Below are 20,445 nucleotides of genomic sequence, written 5' to 3'. Positions count from 1 at the left end.
CTGGGAAGGCCCTGGCACAGGGTGCCCAGAGAAGCTGGGGCTGCCCCATCTCTTGAGGTGTTCCAGACCAGGCTGGATGGGGCTTGGAGCAGCCTGGGATAGTGGGGTTGGGAATGAGATGGTCAGGAAGTTCCCTTCTAACCCAAACCATTCAGTGATTCTGTGTGCACAGAAATTCATCCCTTGGTCAGCCTGTAAGGAGAGCTCTGATGGCTGAAGCAGCACCCTCTGGAGTGCCTCAGAACTGTGGGCAGCAAGGGTGTCTGGGGACTTGAATTTCCATGGAAAATGGAGATGGCTTCAGCAGAGTTCAGTCATTTGTCACAGACAGCAAATATTGACTTTAGTTTTACTTTTTTCTTTTATTTTTTTTTAGGAGAGGATGCTGCCCCTCGTCTGAATCCACATCTTTCTGCAGCAAGGGTGTCAGTGCAGCTGCCTGCCACCAACACAGATCATGAAACACAGAGTCTGAGCAGTGCACAAGGAGATTCAGATTCTTCAGGGACAGACACATTTTAAAGCTTAGGGATGTTTATGACAATCTCTCTCTGAAAATGTTGTCACTGGTACATTTGCCTGGCTAGTGTGATGGCTGTTCCATCAAAATAAGTCTTCCAGTACTGTTTATTTTCTACTATTTTTCTTATAATTTTGTTATTATTTTAAAAGATTCTGTATGCAAATATATCAATTATTTTTAAGCAAATAAAATGCAGCTTCTTCAGAATCATTGTGAGTTGAATAAAGGGCTTTTAAATATTTATCATATTACATGTGAATGTGAAGGTGATTGGTATTAAAATCCACTGCAAAAGTGTGTTTCACTTATGGCAAACCTCTTGGCTCAATGTCACATCACTTCTGTCAAAATATTGAGCCAAAGGGAAATGCATTTGGAAACAAAGTCTAAAAGAGAAATATGTTTCTAGGTATCATCAGGGTTGTTCATCCTCAGAAGACCACTATGACAATCCAGTAATTCAAAACCATGTGTGAAGGCCTCTAGAGTTTGTATTGTTATTATGAAGAATTTATTTTTTTACACTTAGAAGAATTTCTTAGCATTTCATGTTTGTTTCCTTAAAGATTTTTTCCCATCTTGAAGCATGCAAATGAGATTGTGTGAGTAAGGCTATTTCTTTACACTTCTGATGTAATTTTCTTTTTTTCCTTCTCATGAGACAGAATTAATTCCTGCAATCTCAGCCCTTCAGAATCATGACAATCTCAGCTGGGAGTGCCACAGTAATGGTTAACAGCAAGAGTGTGCTGCCACTCTTCCAGGGACTGCTCCACCTTTGTGTTGCCTCTATCAGGACAAGGTGGTTGATCCAGGAGGAAAGTGGGATCACCAAACAGCACCCAAACAAAATGAAAAACAGGAATTCAGATATGTTCCAGTAGAAAAATTGGGAGATGAGTTCTTTTCTGAGCAAGGCAAACTTTTGCTCTGTTCCTCATCACTTCTGAGAGGCACTTGGTTGTTGCAGATACTCATGACTGTGAACAGTTCCCATTACTTTCATTTTCTGGAGCCTGCACCGATTTCATCTCTCCTTAACAGAGAAATATGAGAAGTTCCTTTTGTCTTTATGTTGATCCCATTGACCACGAGGTTCAGTTAATTTCCTGCAGCATCTGCAAGGGTAAATGGAAAAAGAGAGAGAGCTTCAGCCTTCAAGGTCAGTAATATCCCCAGGATTCAGCTTTCCAGGGTGTCTCTTAAGCACCTTGCAGAGTTGTGCTCTTCTGTGTTGGGACAGACACATAAACAGCAGATTTGTGTGGAGGTAAAAGAGTGTCAGGCTTTGTGGAAAAAAAAAAAAAAAAAACTTTAAAAAGAGAACTTTTAAAATACTTTTTTAAAAAAAGGAAAAGCACAAATGAGAATCACAGAGCCATGGAATAGTTTAGGTTGGGAGGGACATCAAAGACCATCTTGTTCCAGCCATGGGCAGGGACACCTTCCACTATCCCAGGTTGCTCCAAGCCCCATCCAGCCTGGCCTTGGGCACTTCCAGGGATGGGGCAGCCACTGGGCAACCTGTGCCAGGGCCTCACCACCCTCAGAGTCAAGAATTTCTTCCTAAGATCCAGTGTGTGAGGTGGCACCTCTGGTTCCAGCCTGTGATGCCACAAGCCCTGCTCCAGCAGGGAGCTGCTTCTCAGCATTCTGGTGCTGTGAGGAGGATCTACACAGTTCTGTTCATTGCTGCTCTCTGAGGAACTGCACTTCAAATCACACTATTGACCCAATCAATGCTTTGTATAAACAAAAGCTTCTCTGGGGAGGATGGAGATGTTCTTTTACTCTGCAGTAGGTTGCTTTGACGAGTGATTGCACTAAAACAAGTGAGAGGACAAAGAAATGCAGTGGAGAGGGCAAGAACAACTTAAACTTAAAGCTTTCCTGCAAGAGCAGACCTTCCTGAAGCTGTGTTCCAAGGCTCAGTCAGTATCCTGGGTGGTTCAGGGAGCTGATGAAGAATTCAGGTCCCCTTTGTTGCAGTGTAAAGAGCAGTTGAGCTGTTGCTGTGCCCAGGGCTGCAAGGCTGGGTCAGGACTGTGCTTTGCTAAACAAAGTGCAGTAATTGAATTGAGAACATGCAGAGAGCTGACAGATGAGAGATGGGGATGGGATGGGAGGCAGCAGATGGATACACAGGCAAGGAGACTGTTTAGGAAAGGATGAGGCAGCCCAACCAGTGGGAGAGGCCACCAGCTCATAATCCCAGGAAAATTACTGCGTGGGGTTTTATTGTCTGCAATGCTGAACATCTCACATTTTGTTCCAATTATCTTCTCTAGCAATTAATCAAAGGTGTTTTCACTGTCATTGACTGAACTGTGGAGAAATTTTGAGGAAAATATGTCAGGAAATGGCCAGTGAATACCATTTTCAGTCAGTTGTAAAAATTCCCCATAGGGCTGTGTTCTCTCCCAGCTTGTCGTGACTGACTGATCTTTTTGGAAGCTTCTGGGTTCTTGGCACTTGGCTTCAAAGATGTGCTGCTGGTAGGGATTACACCATGGATGGCAGTGGGATCTCCTAATCCTTGATCCCCACTGCAACCTCTGCCATTCCTATTCAAAGAGCATTTTAGAGAGGTGAAAAAAGTGCAAACTCTTGGCTTTTCCTTCCTCCAGGCTTCCCCAAAACAATGTCTCCTGCCACATAAACATGAGGGAACCTCTGTAAATCTGGCACTCCATGCATGGATCATATTACAATTATTTATATTCCTAGGAAAAGCCAGGGGGAGGAGGGAGGGTTGCTTTAGTTTTTATCTGAGTCTCCATTTTGACTTTGAAATGGAAAAAAAAAAACCATAAACGAATCTTCTAGAAATTTATCTATTTCTAACTTTTGGATTCAGTTTTGTATTTCAGGTTCCTGTAAGTAGTTTTCCAGAGTTGGAAATGGTAAGCACATGTTCTGTGAGCACAGCCAAGCCTTGATAAGGAATTTTTCTGTCTGTGTCTCCAAGTTCCATTTTGTTTCTACAGCTTTTACGATTGAAAATGCACATTTCTCATGGGCACTCACGGAACTGAAACAGCGTGATTTGCAAGCTTGCTAAATGGATTTCTTCCAAGCCAGTCATTGGGGTATGTCATCAAAGCTTAACAGCATCAAATAGAATTCCATCCAGGAAAAGTATTAAAAAACCACCTCTATACAGCTCTATTTTTCAGTTAAATCTCAGCAGCAGAGAGGTGAGGGGGTAGGGAGGGTGTTATTGGATTTCAGGATTGTAGTGTGGAATCCAAACCCCTGGCTTTATTTTTTGGTTTGATTGAATTCCTGGTGAAGTTTGCTCATGTCTTACATTTGGAAAGCACTGGAATGAGGCTGTTTGTTCATGGATTGGACTGGCAGCACTAGGAAAGCACGAACCTGAAATGTCAGAAGCTTTTATATTTGCAGAGAATCTTTTTTCTGGCTTTGATAAGGAAAATCTAGCATTTTGGAAGTGAGGTGCTCAAGAATTCATGGCTTTCCCCCCCTTTTCTCCCCTTCCTGAAGATAAAAGAGAGCTGCTGTATGGAGAGGGTGGTAGGACATGAGATTCCTGGCATGGAATGGACATAGTGGACATGAGATCCCAGCTCCCAGGCCAGCACTGGCTCTGGGAGAGGACTCCAGCTGGTGTCACCTTTCCCTGCTCAGTTTACCTGGATTTTTAGTATCAGAAGCAGAAAATTTCATCTTATCTGAATTGTGGGAAATTGGATAAAAGTGAGGTTTTTGTTATTCCTGTTCATAGCTCAGAGATGGAAGTTGTCAAAATTAGCTGCTAAAAACATGAGCTGACCTTCCCAGGTGCTTTATGAATTGCTAGGGGATAACATTTCTGTCCTGATGGAGTAAAGATGTGTGTGCCAACCTCCTCCCAGTGGGTTAAGCACTCAGATGTGTAAAATGACACATGTGCAAAAATTCTGTTGGATTCCAATCTGAAATGCAGCCACAGAAGAGCTGGAACCCTGCAACTGCTTAACAGCTCTCTGTTAACACTTTGCACAAGCACTGGGGGCAGGATTGCATCCTATGGGATTGTTACAACATGGGAAATCCATCCTTCCCATAGGTGTCCCGTGGTGGTTTGTGTGTGGAACTGAAAGCTTCTGTATAAGCATTGAGATATTTGCCTGGTTGGCAGGATTGTTCCTATGGAGATCTCTTTTTTATTCCCCTTTTTCTGCTGCACTCCTGATTTAGATGCATGTCTTTCATAAGTTACCTCAAAATATTCATTCTTTTGATTGTGTGTGGATGCCTCCCCCAACCCTCCAGGACTTGGATGGGATTTTGCTTCTTTGCTCTTGTGAATGTGGCCAGATCCCTTATCCAAATCTCCATGTTGTGGCATCCTTCAGCCAGGTCAGGGAACTGCAACAAAAGGTTATTTCAGAAATCCCAAATAAAATTATGGAAATCTCAGTATGGTGATGTGGCCAACTGAGCAGAGGCCAGAATAAGGCCTGGGCTTTGTTCCTGTGATGTCAATAACACAAATCCAGTCCTGTATCCGTGTCTGCAGCTTTTGTTGTATTTTGGGTAGAAGGGGAGGCCTGGTTTTGTCTTTAGTCTCATCCTCTGCCTTGAGAGGTAAGTGCAGAAAGGGGATTCTTATAGCTCAGGGGTTATTTTGTTCTTTATGCAGTACTTCATATTTAGGTTAAAATAGAGAAAGGAGAGAAAATTGATCATGGGGGAGATCATTCTCCAATATTTCCAGTGCAAGAAAGGGCCTTTTTGGGAAGAGGTGCTTTTTCACCCCCTCTGTAGAGTTTATTTGGGGCAGAGAATCACTGTCCTGGTCAGGTTTCATCCCAAAGGCCCCAGGCTCCCAAGCTGGCAGATCCTGCACCAAAGTTGTAGAGGACCTTGAAGGGGGATGTGAAGCCCCTGAAATTTCTTGAACAAAAAGGCAGTGGGGCTCTTGCCCCTGGAATGGCTGTTGCAGGTCTAGGGCAGCTCCTAAAAAAACAATTGGGAAGACGAGATAAAAATCACTCATATGAAGAGCTGAGCAGGTGCTGAGCAAAGAACTTTACTAAAACCCAAAAACCTAAAACCACGTGGGAAGCAGCAATCCTGCCACTGCTGATGAGCTGGAAGCTCCCAGGAGGGAGGTTTGGGAGGGAGGCAGTGAACTCCCAGCAGTGCCAGTCTTCATCCTGCTTACTCTGGGCAGACAAGGACTCTTCAGACCTTGGACTCTTCAGACCACTCTCTCAGCTCTGTTCTCTCCTGGCAGGGGTGCCCAGCCTTGCAAATTAAGGTTGCTAAAACTTCCTATTGCCTTGACCTGGCGCAGGCAGGGATGCAGTGGGGTCATTCCCTGCTCTTCTGGAGGTCTCAGCACTCCAATTTGTTACTGTCAGATGGAAAAGTTTCCCCTGCTCGGTGCCTGTTCCTTAATACAGGTGCAGTTGTACTTCCCTGCAGCCTGTTATCACCCAGAGAGCCGAGTGTTTGATCACCATGGAAAAACCTTGCTGCTGAAATGAGGACTTAGAGCTTATTTTTAATGGGTTCTGGGAGCTGCTTCTTGCAGTGACAGAGGATTTGGCTGGGTGAGTGTCATCCTGTCTTCTTTCTTTCTTTCTTTTTTTTTTTTTTTGGTACCTCCTTCTATTTCTCCTGCCAGTCTGGGAAATGGTGCTGCTCCTGTTTGACATGCCCTTGGTGGAGGGCATTCAGCATCCTGCATCTGTCACACAAACACCATCTTCCCTCTCTCCTTCCCTGCTGAGCTCCCTTAATCAGCACCTATGGCAGAGCAGCAGGCACCGAGCCACGGATCAAACACTCGCTGTGAAACCCAACAACTGCTTCAAGAGCTCTTAGGGCTGCTAATGCTGAGTGTTTAAAGCAGCTTTGCAGGCAGCACCGTGCCAGGTGCTGGAGACTCAGGGGTTCCTCTGGCCCTTAAGCTCTGCAGCTCAAGGCTGAGGGGGATTTCCTGTGCTGGGGCTGCTGAGCTGTTGCCTCTTTGAGCAGCTGATTTTGTTTTGAGTCACAGAATTCAAAGGGACCTTAAAGACCATCCAGTTCCAATCTAGGGACACATTCCTCTAGCCCAGGTTGCTGCAAGCCCCATCCAGCCTGGCCTTTTGCTTTGTTTTGTTTCCCTGGATCAATTAACTGAACTCATCTTTGCTGTAAGTGCTTTCTTTCTAAAAGCAGTCTCATTCTTGCCTCCTCTAACTGTGGCAAGGATGTTTTTCAGGGTGTGAAATGCCAATGGTTTTGTTTAGGTTTTTTATTATAGACCATAGTGGCTGATTTCTGCAAGTCCTGCTGAATCCAGGAGGGTCCAAAGGGCTGAGATGGGGACCACACCAAAAAGAAGCATTCTTATGGGGAAAAAAGAGCAGGAGTGTGAGTCAGAGGGTGACAGATTCCACTTTCATGCTTGGAGCAAAAGTTTTGCATCTTCTCCTTGTGTGTGACAGGTAAAGGTCTTTGAGGGAGTAACTCCTTGTTTTTCTCTGCACAGGGCCAGTAAATAACAGCAAAGAACTGTTCATCCCTGCCTACCCTGAACTACTTGTGTTCTTATCTTAATTGCTTCATTCTCACAACCCACACTCAATCTTCTCAGAAAATCAGAGCCTTGAACTTCATTCCAGGATCTTGAGGAAATCTCACATCTCCCTGCCACTTCCCAGCCTCTCTCATCTACGAGAACAAACCCCATCTCTCCCCGCTTGATGTACTCCGAATTTCCTCAGGGATTATCTAAACAGAGCCCACGTGATCCATCTCCCTCAACCCCTTTACAAATGGGAAGGCATAAATCACAGGGCCCTACAAATAAACACAACTGGCAAGATGTTATTTTCCCCTGTCTGAAGTACCAGCAGTTCTTTCATCTGCCGCCTCCTGGAAACGTGTCTGTTCAGAGAAAGTACAACCCTTCCCATGTACACACAGTGTTTTTCTGCCACTTCTCCTCACAAGCTGTAATGGGAACCCTGCACCAGAAACACTCAAAGAAATGCAGCCAAGTGAATACCTCTTACTGTTTTCGTTTCTCTTCAGCTTGGCTCTGAAAGCTGAAAGCATTCCTGTTTGTGAGGAAAGGAATGGTTGGCTAAGAAAGGGAAAATCCTGACCGTGAAATCCTGCTGCAGCTTAATTTTCAGACTTGTGACTTTTCATGTTCCAGTTGGGGGGTGTTGGGCATCATTAATTCTGAAAATATTCTTTGTAAGCTGAAGAAAGGCTAAGTTCTTGCCGTAACAAAAATAACTCGGAGCCGAACACTTAAAAACGCTACAAAAACTGGAGATGTTTTTACAGTTAAGCCTCATCTGGAGTTCATTTAAAATAATCATATTTACATGGAGGTGAATTAGTGAGCTGAGCTCTGGCAGCGCCTCACCAGAGCTAGAAATACCCAGCCAAGAACGATAACCCCAGTAATTCAGCCTGCTGCACCCCCAGCTATGTGCAAGAACCCAGAGGCAGAAGGCCAGTCTGGGGGGCATGGGGCACCCAAATTCACTTTAATCAGTGCTGAATGTTGTAGAAATATTCCTTGGGGATCCATGCTTTGCCTTTCAGTGCTAAACTGTTTTTCTGTATGTAACAAGTAAGGCCAGACAGGAGTCCTGTTGCTGTGACTCTGCTGAGAGTGGGATTCCATTTGGTGGGAATTTGGTGTCCACACCTCTGCTATCCCACTGTGGTTTTTGGAACAGGCTCTCTAGGATGTGAGCCACCTCTGCTCTTGGAGACTCCTCCTTTGGGGCAAGGTGGGTTTTTCTGTTCATTCCCCACATCCCTGGATGGCTGGGATCAGGGCTGGTAGAGATGGGCCCACCCATCTTTTTCCACTAGAACCATTGTCCTGAGAGCCTCTAAGTGAGCAAACCTCATCTTCCAACATTTCTTTGAGGAGTGTTGGCTGCTAAATCTCTACTTGGAATTAGCAGTGGCCCAGAGGACTCCATGCAAGCATTTGACTGCTCCACTTTTGTCCTTAGTTCAGCTACTCCCTGCTTGAGAGTAAAATACACTTATGAAATGAGTTTTGCATCTGCTACACATATATAGTACCAGGGGATGGCTCTGACATGTCTGGGCTCTGTGATCCTTCCAGGAGCCTGAGAAAACATTTCTCTCCCTAAACTGGCGAGTGGCAGGATGACTTCCCAGCAAAGGTCTGTGAGCAATTGCAAAGAGCAAAAGCTTTTCGGTTTTGCTTTGATGATCAAAAATGCAGTTGCCTTGAGTGTCAGCTGATATGAGAAAGAGCTTTATTTCAGGCAGCCTCTGATGTTTTCAGTTAATTGAGGCTCGTGGTTGTTGCAATGCCTCTCCTGACCCTCGTCTCGTCTCCTATCTCCGTCTGCCACTAGTGAGCTGTCACCGGAGATGCTCTTCCTGCCTGGGCTCTCAGCCTGCTCCTGGAGATGCTGTTCCTGCTCAGCCTGGTCCTGGCAGACTGGACCTGTCCTTGCCAGGCTGTGTGTCAGCAGGGACACGTGGCCTGGCAGCTGCTCCGTGCTGGAAGCTGGGTTGTTGCCGCCTTCCTCGTTACTGCACCCCATGCTGGCCAGGAAATGTCAGCCTTGGGGCTGCCAGCTCGGGCCTGGCTCACACACCCCCATCCCTCTGAAGGGAAAGGCAGACATTGGGAACCATTTGGAATGATTTGGGTTTGGGTTGGAAGGGACCTTAAAGATCATCTCATTCCAGCCCCCTGCCGTGGGCAGGGACACCTTCCACTAGACCAGGTTGCTCCAAGAAAAAAGAAGGAGCTGACAAGGAGCAGGTTACAAAGGTACACAAGGTTACAAATGGCACCAGAAGGTGCCAGGCAGGCAGGGATAAGCAGGGGGTGTGTGTTGGTGGCAGATGGGCTCTGTGCTGGGTGCTCACTCCTTTGGGTCTGGATCTGTATGACCATGAGATCTCTTTCTCCAAGTAGAAATAGGCTGGTGGAATCTTGATAAGATGGAAAGGAGATCATTTTATTACAGCGGCCTGCAAGTTCCTTTTTTTGTGGGTATTACTGCTGCTTAATGTTGGGGATCAAATTCTTCCCTGATATAAATCCTCCTGTGGCTCCTTGGGTTTTTCTGGCACCAAAGCCATTTACTGCATCTTGCTGTTCCCTGGGTCTGTGCCTGGATGGTTCCCAAGCTGTTGCCTGCAGATGACTGGAATTACAGCCATGGGTCTGTGCTGCTCTGCTGGGTGTTTGCAACCCAGAGCATCTGCCCAGAGCAGCTGTGGCTGCCCCTGGATCCCTGGAAGTGTCCCAGGCCAGGTTGGTCAGGCTTGGAGCAGCCTGGGATAGTGGAAGGTGTCCCTGCCATGGCAGAGGGTTGGACCTGGATGAGCATTAAGGTCTCTTCCAACCCAAATAATTCTAGGATTCTGTGACTCCATCAAGGACTTCTTAATTAGGCTGCCTTGTATTGCACAGTAAATTGGGTGTGTTGACAGCAGCCTGTGGCCCAAGAGCTACAGGTCCCACTGCTCTGAACACTCCTGACTAACCCATTAGCTTTTAATTTGTGTAAATAAAGAGTCTTCTTACTTCTTTTTACTTCTTTTTTCTTTTTTTTTTTTTTTTGGTCACTTTTGGGGCTGTTAGAGCTCTTTGCCAGCTGCTCTGCCCACAGATCTTTTTCTCCAGATAACAAATCTTGGGACCAGCAGCTGAAACACAACATGCTGCCATTTTAATGAGCTGTAAATTTAGAGCATCTTGGCATATTTGGGAAAAGTATAAATCATGGATTATTCCTGATGTCTTCTTTTTTTATTATTTTTTTTTTTTAATTTCTAAAGTGAACAAGTAGCCAAGCATTAGGTTTCTTTCAGCAGTGACAGGCTAATTGTTTCAAAATGGGGCCGTGAAATATGTTGAGTGCTTCAATGCGGGATCAGCTGGAACATCTGTTCCTGAAAAACGCCGTGTAGGAACATGGCTTCTAAACAGAGATAAGCCAGTTCAAACAGGATATGAGGGAACCTTGCAAAGCTGAGAAAATTGCTGTCATGACAGCTGTAAAACCAAAAACCTCCTGGAAATGCAGCCTGGGAATGCTGCTCCTAAAGAGAAGCAGAGAAGAACCAATCTGGGTTTCCAGGCATGGTCTTCTTGCAAAGCTTTTAAAAAGTTCCTTGTCCATTCCTCTCTGCAAGAGCATTTTGTGAGCTCTGAGATGGCTTGGAAAGGCAGTGCTCACATGAAGAAATGAGCTGGGAATTGATGTGGTTTTCAGGAAATTCAAGGCAGTTGTCACAGGTTGGATTTTCCCTGTGCTGTGGCCACCACCAGAAACGTGGCACAAACTTAGATGGATGCAGGACAGTTGTTGTGCTCCATCTGTTATTTTTACAGCTATTTCTGCATCCTGCTAGGTTGCAGAAAGACCATCTTGGATTAGTTTTTTTCCCTAAAGGTGCTTGATATAATGGGAATTGAACTGTGATAATTAATTTTCACATGGCAAATGAAACATCTGGATGTTAGGATGAAGATTTTTGGATATTAGGAAAAGGTTTGGGCTTGAATATGAGGAAAAAGTTTCTCAGAGGGTGGCTGGGCACTGGAACAGGATCCCCAGGGCTGGAGTTGGACTCAATGATCCTTGTGGGTCCCTTCCAACTCAGAATATTCCATGACTCTATGACCTGAAGAAAACAGTCCTTGGATATTGGCTAGTTTAGGGTTAGGTAAAAGTAATACATAAATTTCTGATGCAACCCAAGCACCTGATCCAATACTGGTTTTCCATGTCCCTGGGAGTATTTGAATTGTTTGGGTGGCTGCTGCTGCTGGTAAAACTGACACCCAATGGAAAATTTATCCACACCAAATGGAAAACTTAAGTGTGCAAATGTTTTGAGTAATGTGAAAGAAGCTCTGAAAGGAGCAGGGCTGGGGACAAGCTTAGAAACATGGAAGTATTTTGGGTTACTGTGCCCAAGCTTCAATTTCACAAGATATTTTAAATCTCCACATTTACATCCCTACATTTAAATATAAGAATACTTGTACCAGCTTCAATGAGCCCCTTCTCTTGGGTAAATTTAGGCATAGGCTCAGATGTCTTAGTGGATGAGAAAGGAGAAGGAGTCAGCTTGTTTCCTCCTCAGAGCCCAAATAGTGACAACTCCAAGTAAATCTTGGTTGAGTACATAAAGCAGATGAGTGCAAAACCCACTGTGATAAATGCTCTACCAGTCCTTAAATCTTGCTGATCTTTAATCTGATAACTTTTCCTCCCTCAGACTGGTGGGTGTAGGATTTCAGCCCTCAGACTGTGCTGGTGTGTGTGGATGCATTACATGTTGTGCCTCAGGGCAGCCAGTGCACGCAGGAATTAGGAATCTGGGTTTTTCACTAAAATCCAGGCAGTTGTTAATCTGTCTTTTGTTAAGTTTATTCTTTAACAGAGAGCTTTCTCATTCATCCAGGAAATGCTGCTTTAGAGGTGCTGGTGCTGCAAATCCAGCTTACACATGGGTTCCTGATGCAGTGAAGATTAAATAAAATAATTTCTCTTGCTGCTCCCTGTCCTCTGTTCCTGTCCCTGCTGAGGGATTTGTTCCAGATGGTGGTGGCTGAGGAGGGAGGTGTGCTCTGTCCCTGTGCACCCTTCACAGGTGATGTCCAAAGGATGTGCCAAACCCCACCACCCTCTGCTCCAGCTGAGCTGAGAAAGGGCTGCAGAAAGACCTCCTGCTCCTGCCTCCCTGCCAACATCATCTGGCCCTTCCCTGCATCCTTCAGGCATCACCATAGGTAGCAGAAAATGACTGAAAATCCCTGGGTTTGTGCTTGTCAGAGGATGGAGCAAACCATCCATCTCCAACTCCCAGAAAGGAGGTTGGAGTGACGAGGGGGCTGGTCTCTCCTCCCAGGTAACCAGTGACAGGACCAGAGGAAACAACCTCCAGTTACACCTGGAGAGGTTTAGGTTGGATACTAGGGGAGATTTCTTCATGGAATAGCTTGTCAAGCACTGGAATGTGGGGGAATCACCATCCCTGGAGGGATGTAAAAGGCCTCTGGATGTGGCCCTTGGGGACATGGTTTGGTGGTGGGTTTGTCTCTTGCAAGGCCATGGTGAGGTGCCCAGCTCAGCCCATTTCACTGCTGCTTTGCATTGCCTCTGCCCTGCTGTGCTGGTGCTCCCTGGGGGATTCTCCCAGCCTTGGGATGCTCAGACTTCACATTGCCTCGGGGTTTGTGCTCCTGCATCCCCTCCTGTGGGGCTGGGCTGTTCTGCCCTCTGTGGGCTGGCACTGCAGTTCTCTGGGACAGCACCACCTCCTTTAAATCCCAAACATCCCCATTTTTGAGGATGATGAGCTTTCAAACAGCAGCATTACGAGGAGTTTCAAAGCCTGTTCTTCAGCATTGAAATCACCAGTGTTACATTTGCTCTTGCTGGTGAGGACTGGCTGCAATGCCAAAATGTCTGTATGAACTAAAATAGCAGAGCCTGTTCCCAGTGCCTTCTGTTTGTAAAGAGAATTTCAGAAAGCCATGGTTCCTGCAGCCAAAGAGCAGTGACAGTGATACAGAAACTTTCTGTAAGAGCTGATTTAAACCTTTTATTTGGTTACAGGTTAATAAAGGCAAAACAGTGCTGCTGCTTGGGGCATCAGGCATTGACTTTAAACCAGCAGAAGCTCAGGAACTCAAATTAAATCCCAGCCAGGAAGACATCTCCCCATCAGGGATGAGAACTACTGCCACAAACCACTTTGTCCCTGCTTTTGTGTGTGTCTTTTCCAGGATATTTTGGTGCTCCCTGTGCTCTCTGCCATTCAGGGACCTTCCAAGTACCACAGCTGTGTGGGTGCTGTAATTTTTGTGTGTGGTTACTCCTCACACAGGAGGAGATAAGATCAGCCTTGGTTCCAGCCTTGTTTCCCAAGTGCTGGTTCTGACCCATGGCCAGGCCTGGCACTGCTCCTGCAGCCCCACTGACCCACTCACATGTCCAGCTGAGCTCCTTTGGCTGCTCTGGCTACTCCATTGATCCCCAAATTAATCATTCCACAGCCTTCTCTTTCAGCCACTTTGCAGCTTTGCCTGGAGCAGGAGCGTATTTTTCATCTCTCTGCTGGGTTTACACGAGGTGAATTCTCAGAGCTGCCAGCGCCGGCGAACTTCCCAGGCTGCAGCAGAGACATTCCTGCCTCTGAGTGAAAACCCAAGGCTGAATTGGATTTCTCTTGTTTCACTAATTGGCTCGGAGCTGTGGTTGGTATTTATGGCTTTTGTGCTGCTCCTTGATTTCTCGGTCTGTCTGTTTTGTTATGCTGCTCCTACGAAACACGGGAATATCATGCTCTCTTTGGGACATGCCAACAACTCGAGGAGTGGGTGAGTGTAGCCAAACAGATTTTCCACCTTCAGGAGCAGGGAAACTGCTGAGCTGTTGCCTGCCTTTTGTTTAGCATGGGAGCTGCTGTGTAGATGGGAGCTGCTGTGTGTATTTCTCCAAAGGGAGCCAGCAAGGAAAGACTTCTGCCTCCATCATCTGTAGATCCAGGCAATCTGCTTGGTTCACAAGGGAATGGCCTTAAAATGAAACAGGGCAGATTTAGATGAGATTTTAGGAAGAAATTCTTGACTGTGAGGGTGCTGAGGCCCTGGCACAGGGTGCCCAGAGAAGCTGTGACTGCCCCATCCCTGGGAGTGTTCCAGGCCAGGTTGGATGGAGCTTGGAGCAACCTGGGATAGTGGAAGCTGTCCCTGGCCATGGCAGGGGGTGGAACTGGATGATCTTTAAAGGTTCCTTCCAATCCAAACCATTCTGTGATTCCATGAATCTCCTTCTGAGATTGTTTTCAGATCCAGACTAGGCAGGAGCACAGCCAAGTACTGGGAGTCTCATCCTACTGTAGAATTATTTCCTTTCATAACTATTATCTTCCCTATTTTGGAGGCCCCCTGCTCCTGAAGAAGAAGTGTTTTTAAGTGGTTATGAAGCTATAAAAAGAAGAAATCAAAATGCTGGGAGAATTTTTGCTGACCCTTCAATGACACTTCCGTGAGCAGCAATGGAAAAATGCACCTGGGCTGCTCTCCTGGAGCTTTTGCCAGTGGTTGACTCCTAGCAAAGTCTGTCTTCAACCAGCCTGGTTTAAATGGCAGTGCTGCACCACTGAAGTCCCTGAACCCCTCCAGATCCCATGTGAAATGGAAACAAACAATTTCTCTTCTCTTTCATTGCAGGTCTTCAATTTACTCTTGGCCAACACAGCTGGAAAGAGAGAGGGGAAGTGTTGGGGGTGTGATGCCACCACTGATGGTGTTCCTGCATCTGTTGCTAATCTGAGCCTTTTGAAACCATCCTTGAGTGGAAGTCAACCTGCAGCAGGTCCTTTGCAGGGGATGGGATTTTGAGGATTTGGGGGATTTTGGGGATTTTGGGGATTTTGGGGTGGGTGAAGGTAAAACCTGAGCTGCCTGTTTGGCCATTTCCCCTAGGATCAGCTTCCCTGAGTTCATCAGGAGAGTGACAGACCCCTCTGGATTCCTTCTCATGGTTTAAAGTAAGGCCTTTTCCCCCAAGGAGCTGCTGTAAAAAGTAAAAAAAAAAACCCCTCAGGGGCCTCTTTATAACTTTTTATGCAGCCACATTCTAATTAAGAAACAAAACTCATCATAAATTGCTTTCCAAGGGACCTACTCCAAGTGGGGATTGAGGGCATTTGCCATGCACCAGCAGAAACATTTAAAAATGTGTTTTTAGAGTGCAGCAATTTCAGCACAAGTGAACAAGCTATTCCAGCTCAGGGGATTTGACTATTCCCCATTTGGGGGCCCTGAATAGTGCTTTGCTGAGGACAAAAATGTCTTAAGCAAGTACAAAAATCCCCTTTAGCTCAAGGATTCAGTGGATGGCCATGCTGGAAAACTGAAGCATCAGCAGGGAAAGCTGTTTCCTTGATGCTCTGGTCAGATGTTGGCACTTCTGAGACCCAGCCATCCTGAGGGATTCTGGTTTAGTTTAGAGCCATTACCCCTTGTCCTATCACTACATGCCCTTGTATCCCTTTTTAATTATTTTTTTTTTAAGCAGAAATGTTTCCATGGCAAGCAAAACACGAGTTTTGAATAAAGAATTTTGTTTAAATTCCTGGTGAGTGGGCTCTGAGCTGACACCCAGGGCTGGGAGGGTGACTCCTCTCCCTGGCCCATGTCAGGAGTGAACAGCTCAGCAGCCTCACAGCTCTGAGCCCTCACACCTCTCAAAACCCCTTCTTGCCCAGCTCTGAGAGCAGTCACACCCCTCAAAACCCCTCCTTGCCCAGCTCTGAGCCCTCACACCCCTCAAAACCCCTTCTTGCCCATCTCTGAGCCCTCACACTCCTCAAAACCCCTTCTTGCCCAGCTCTGAGCCCTCACACTCCTCAGAACCCCTTCTTGCCCAGCTCTGAGCCCTCACACCCCTCAGAACCCCTCCTTGCCCAGCTCTGAGAGCAGCCACACCACACCCCAGGGCAAGGCAAGGCAGGGAAACAACCCCTGAGGAAATGACCAAACCACCTGTTTTTAACCCATGCAGGGGTTTTGAGGCACTTTGGAGCCTTTCTCTGTGGCCTCAAGCCTGCCCAGAGGATGCTTCCCAGCACTCCAGGCTGTATTCAGTCAATTGCAGCAAAATTTACCATCCAGTATTTCCATCCTGACAGAGGGAGGGTTCCATCCCATCTTCCTGGGCTGGTGGGGGAGTGAGGAGGGGGCAGCCAGAGGAGACAGGCACTCTGTGAGCCAGGAACACTTGTGGGAGGGAAGAGAGGGAGGGCTTTGGGGCTTAAGAAAAATCTGCAAATGTTTCTTCTTCCATCCCTGGTCCCCTCTCTGGTGGTGCTGCTTTGTGGGCAGCACCATCAAACTCATCACCTCCTGCCCCGGCCATGCAGAGGTTTCCCAGGAGTCTCCCAGGCCCTGGAGAATTGCAAAGGGCTGCAGAAAAGCAAATTGGCAGCAAGAAGGGGCAAGAGCTGAGCCAGGCACAGAGGCAAGTGGGGAAAGCAGAGAAAAACAAAGAAAAAACCAAAACCTCAAACTGCAGACCAGTCCTTTTTATTTCCCCCTTAATTTTCTGAGAGGACTTCAGTATCCTTCTCCCCTTTCTCAGCAGAGTCCAGCTGATTTTTCCCTCCCAAGGAGGGGTTGGACTGTCCCTGTCAGCAGCTGCAGACAGCCTGATTGCAATGTGTCACACATGCATATGTATAGGTGTATTTATATGCACATCTATATATAGGTGCTGCCCTGAGACTCTCTGAGACTATCCAAGGGCATCACCAACCCCCCTCAAACTTCTCCCTCCCTTACCCCAAACTGGAAGGCATTTCAAAGTCGGATTAAAGGTCTTCAATTTCTGCACTGCCTTGGAAAACTTCCCTGCTGTTGGAATCAGCATCTCCATTGAGGCTCTGCAGTCCTGGCATTCACAAGCTCTGCTCACCCCGACCCAGATCCTGGTATGAGAATTTTACAGTGAAAAATGTGACAACCCATTTATGAACAGGCAGGATTTGGGAAGAGCCCTGACCTGGAACAGTGGAATTTCAATATTACCTTACAAATAGCAGGAAAATTGAAGCCCATCTCTGTCCTGGGACTGGGGAAGTTCTGCCATGGATGTGGATGGGTGATTTAAGATAAGAAAATGCTTTGAGTGCTGCATGCAGCTCTGGGGTACCAAACATCAGAAGGACATGGACTTGATGGAGCAAAGATATTCTAGGGGCTGGAGTGCCTCTGCTTTTGAGACAGGCTGAGAGTTGGGGCTGTTCAGCCCAGAGAAGAGAAGTCTCTGAGGTCTCCTCAGAGCCTCTTCCAGTGCTTAAAAGGGCTCAAGAAGAGCTGGAGAGGGATTTTGGGCAGGGACATGGAGTGACCAGGCAAAGAGAAATTACTTTAAACTCAAAGAGTAGATTTAGATTGGATATTAGAAAGAAGTTCTTGACTGTGAGGGTGGTGAGGCCCTGACACAAATTGCCCACAGAAGCTGTGGCTGCCCCTGGATCCCTGGAAGTGTTCTAGGCCAGGTTAGACGGGGCTTGGGACAACTTGGTCTAGTGGAAGGTGTCCCTGCCCATGGCAGGGGGTTGAAACTAGATGGTCTTTAAGGTCCCTTCCAACCCCAACCATTCTGTGATTCTCTGATTGTCCTGCTGAGTTTGTTTTCAAATCAGAACTAGGAAGGATCACAGCCAAGTTACCAGAGATCTCATCCTACCAGAGAATTCATTTTCTTCCATAATTCTTATCTTGCCTTTTTCTCTTAGATGCTTTCTCCCTTGTGCTGTTGGCTCAGCCAATCCATAAGATCGATGCCACATTTTTCTTCTGGTCACCAAAATTTAATCTGGGGCTCAGAGGGACCATTGCCAACATCAGTGTGTGGGGACACCTGTGCCTTTGATATATCCCAGTGTGGAGGGAAAGGCCTCATGTGCTGCCAAGTTCCTGGGTTCCCCCATCAGATCTATTATTAAAGATACTCCTGCCACTGAGCTCATTAAAAAATACTTTCCTCAGCTCCTTCTGGCCTGGCCCTGCCTCTTTTAAAATTGAACCTTTTAATTTGAATGAATCTTTAATTTGATTTTGTGCTCTCCCTGTAAAAGCTATTCCCCAGGATCCTTAGGATGAGGAGTAATTTGATAAGGTTTAAAGCGGAAGTGAAGCCGTGGAATTGATCTAATTTTGTTGATGAGGCTGCAGGATTTTATTGCCTGCTTGTAGCAGGGTTGGGTAATCATAAAAAAGAGAGGGAGTGGGAAGTCCTGGGGCGTCTTGGACTGAGCTGCTCATCTCCAATGGATTTAGCACATGGGGCAGTGAAGGGAAGGGCTCACTCCTGGGTTGGTTTCCTGGTTTTCTTGGGGGGATGCTTCATTTTCAGCTGTGCATTTTTTTTTGTGCTCAATCTCTCCATGCAACAGGATACCAGGAGGAAGGGGGAGCAGGGGGAGAATATTTATGAACAAAAATTAATCCATGGGGGTTTTTTGGAGGGGGGGTTAATGGCTACTTTAAGGTCCTGCTCCTATTTCTGGGAAGTAAATGGTCAAAGGGCTTGAGCCTTTTGCCTCTGGAGGAACAAACAGAGCAGGGAAGCAGAGCCAGGCTGGAGCGTGGCTCTGGATTTGTGGGCTTTTGGTTTTGAGCCCAGGTTTGGTATCCAGCTGGAGAGCACTGGTGGAACGCACACAGCTGCAAACCTGACCCGGGCAGAGCACCTCTGATCCAGGGAAACCATCAACATGTGCCACAGTGTGGGGTGAGAGGGACGAAATCCCCTTCCTGCCCAGGCCACAGCACCTTCTGCAAACCCTTTCTTGTCTGACAGCCGAGATGGAGGAGGTGGTTATGGCTGGAAATCCCACGGGTTCCTTCCTTCCCCTCACAGGCCTCTCCTGGATGTGTCCTTACCCACAACACCCTGTTTGCAAACCAATGCACAGAAAAGCATCTTCCCTGCTTCCCATCACCTCTGGGCAAGCCCTGCAGACAGCCCTGGGTCCTCTCCTGATTTACACCTCTGGAGGTGAGTTCTGGGCCCTGATCGTGCTCACCCCAAGCGCTTTCACACCAAAACAATAAAAATCAACTCAGCTTCAGCCATCTCCAGATGAGCTGGTGCCTCTGCAGCACCCCTGGCCTCCCCAGTTCCCAAAATGCTGAAAGCTTTCCTTAAAATGTCTCCCACAGTTTGTTTTTCCCCAGGGCCTGCTCTGTGTGTCCCTGTAGGCAGCTCCTGGGCCAAGGGTGCTGCCTTTAATGCCCCAACACAATTGCTCCATCCCTCCCAGGCCAGACCCTGCTCTCTCCCTGCTCTCTCCCTGCTCTCTCCCTGCTCTCTCCCTGCTCTCTCCCTGCTCTCTCCCTGCCAGGTGAAGGTTTCAGGGTGCAAATCCTTGTCTGGGAACGGCCCAGCTCAGCTGCTCCAGGTGTCTCTCTCCCACAGCAGCAGCACCAGCTGGGATCCAGGGATGGCTGCAGGTTGGCTGTGACACCGTGGGTCACTCTGGGGGGCTCTGGCTTGTGGCAGAGCTGCTGTCACCTGGTCCATGTCACCACTTGCTGCTGCTGCTGCTGCAGGGCCTGCACATCTCACGTCTCCCATCAGCCAGAAAGGCTCCTGTGGGTGATGGCCCAGCTGGGCTCTGCCTGCTCAGGTGTTAAACCACCCTGAAAACGCCCTTTAAATGGCACCACAGCATGCTGAGGGCAGGAAAAAACACCATAACCAACCCCAAGCTAGTGAGCTGGGCAAGGGGATGGACTTGCAGTGACTACACCCCATAGGGATGCACCCAAAACCAGCCCCTTGGCTCCAGAAAAGCTTCCAGGCCCTCCCTGCATCTCACACTCCTCAAGGAGAGCTGTGACCAAGCTGCAGGCTTTTGTCTTCACCTTGCACAGACAATTCCCAGCCACCCTGCTTGCCAGGACCAGCAGCACTGGCACCCCACTCGGAAGGACACAGCAGGATTGCTCCCAAGGGATGTGGATCATGGCACTTTTGGAGCCTTAAGCCAGCCTTAAACCCCAGACCCAGATCCCTGCATGAATCTTGTGTAAACCCTCACTTGCTGAAGAGCTCATTTCCCATCCAGGGTGAAGTGGACAGAACAGTGGAAACAAATGCAGCTTTTGTGCTGCTGGATCCAAGTCTCCATCTGTGTTTAAGAGCTTGGCTACTAAAAACAGGGATGGTGAAAGCTGTTTAACCCATGCCTGGCAGCCAAAATGTGCATGTGGCTGTGCCTGTCCTGGCCCTGGGGGTGGGAAGACAGAGGTGCTCCAGACTTCTTTATTTTTAGGTGCCATCAATGCAGATAAAAGCAGGCTTTGCTGCTGATTGAGATGAAATTTGACCAGCAACACCATTCCTGGCCTAATTTTATACCTTTTTGACTCT

The 20,445-nt window shown here is 47.3% G+C and overlaps 1 protein-coding gene across 7 annotated transcripts in view; it reads left to right on the top strand.

Moving 5' to 3' along the window:
• KIAA0586 (KIAA0586 ortholog) overlaps positions 1-19,043 on the top strand; it is an 85,523-nt gene extending 66,480 nt beyond the window's left edge. For 2 of the 7 annotated variants that reach the window (XR_001522250.3, XR_001522246.3), the window contains one exon: positions 377-766. Coding sequence is in view for 3 of the 7 variants with exons in the window: in XM_015631303.3 (XP_015486789.1) it covers positions 377-522 (146 nt within the window). In the remaining 4 variants the exon portion in view is untranslated. Of the gene's footprint in view, positions 1-376; positions 775-14,732; positions 14,878-18,930 lie in introns of those variants that run through there. The other 5 variants (XM_015631303.3, XM_015631304.3, XR_002001878.2 and 2 more) reach the window with 4 other exon arrangements.
• The last annotated feature ends 1,402 nt before the right edge of the window (positions 19,044-20,445 follow it).

This window comes from Parus major, chromosome 5, assembly GCF_001522545.3.
Source record: "Parus major isolate Abel chromosome 5, Parus_major1.1, whole genome shotgun sequence".
NCBI lineage: Eukaryota > Metazoa > Chordata > Aves > Passeriformes > Paridae > Parus > Parus major.
This window is presented reverse-complemented; position numbering and strand designations above follow the sequence as displayed.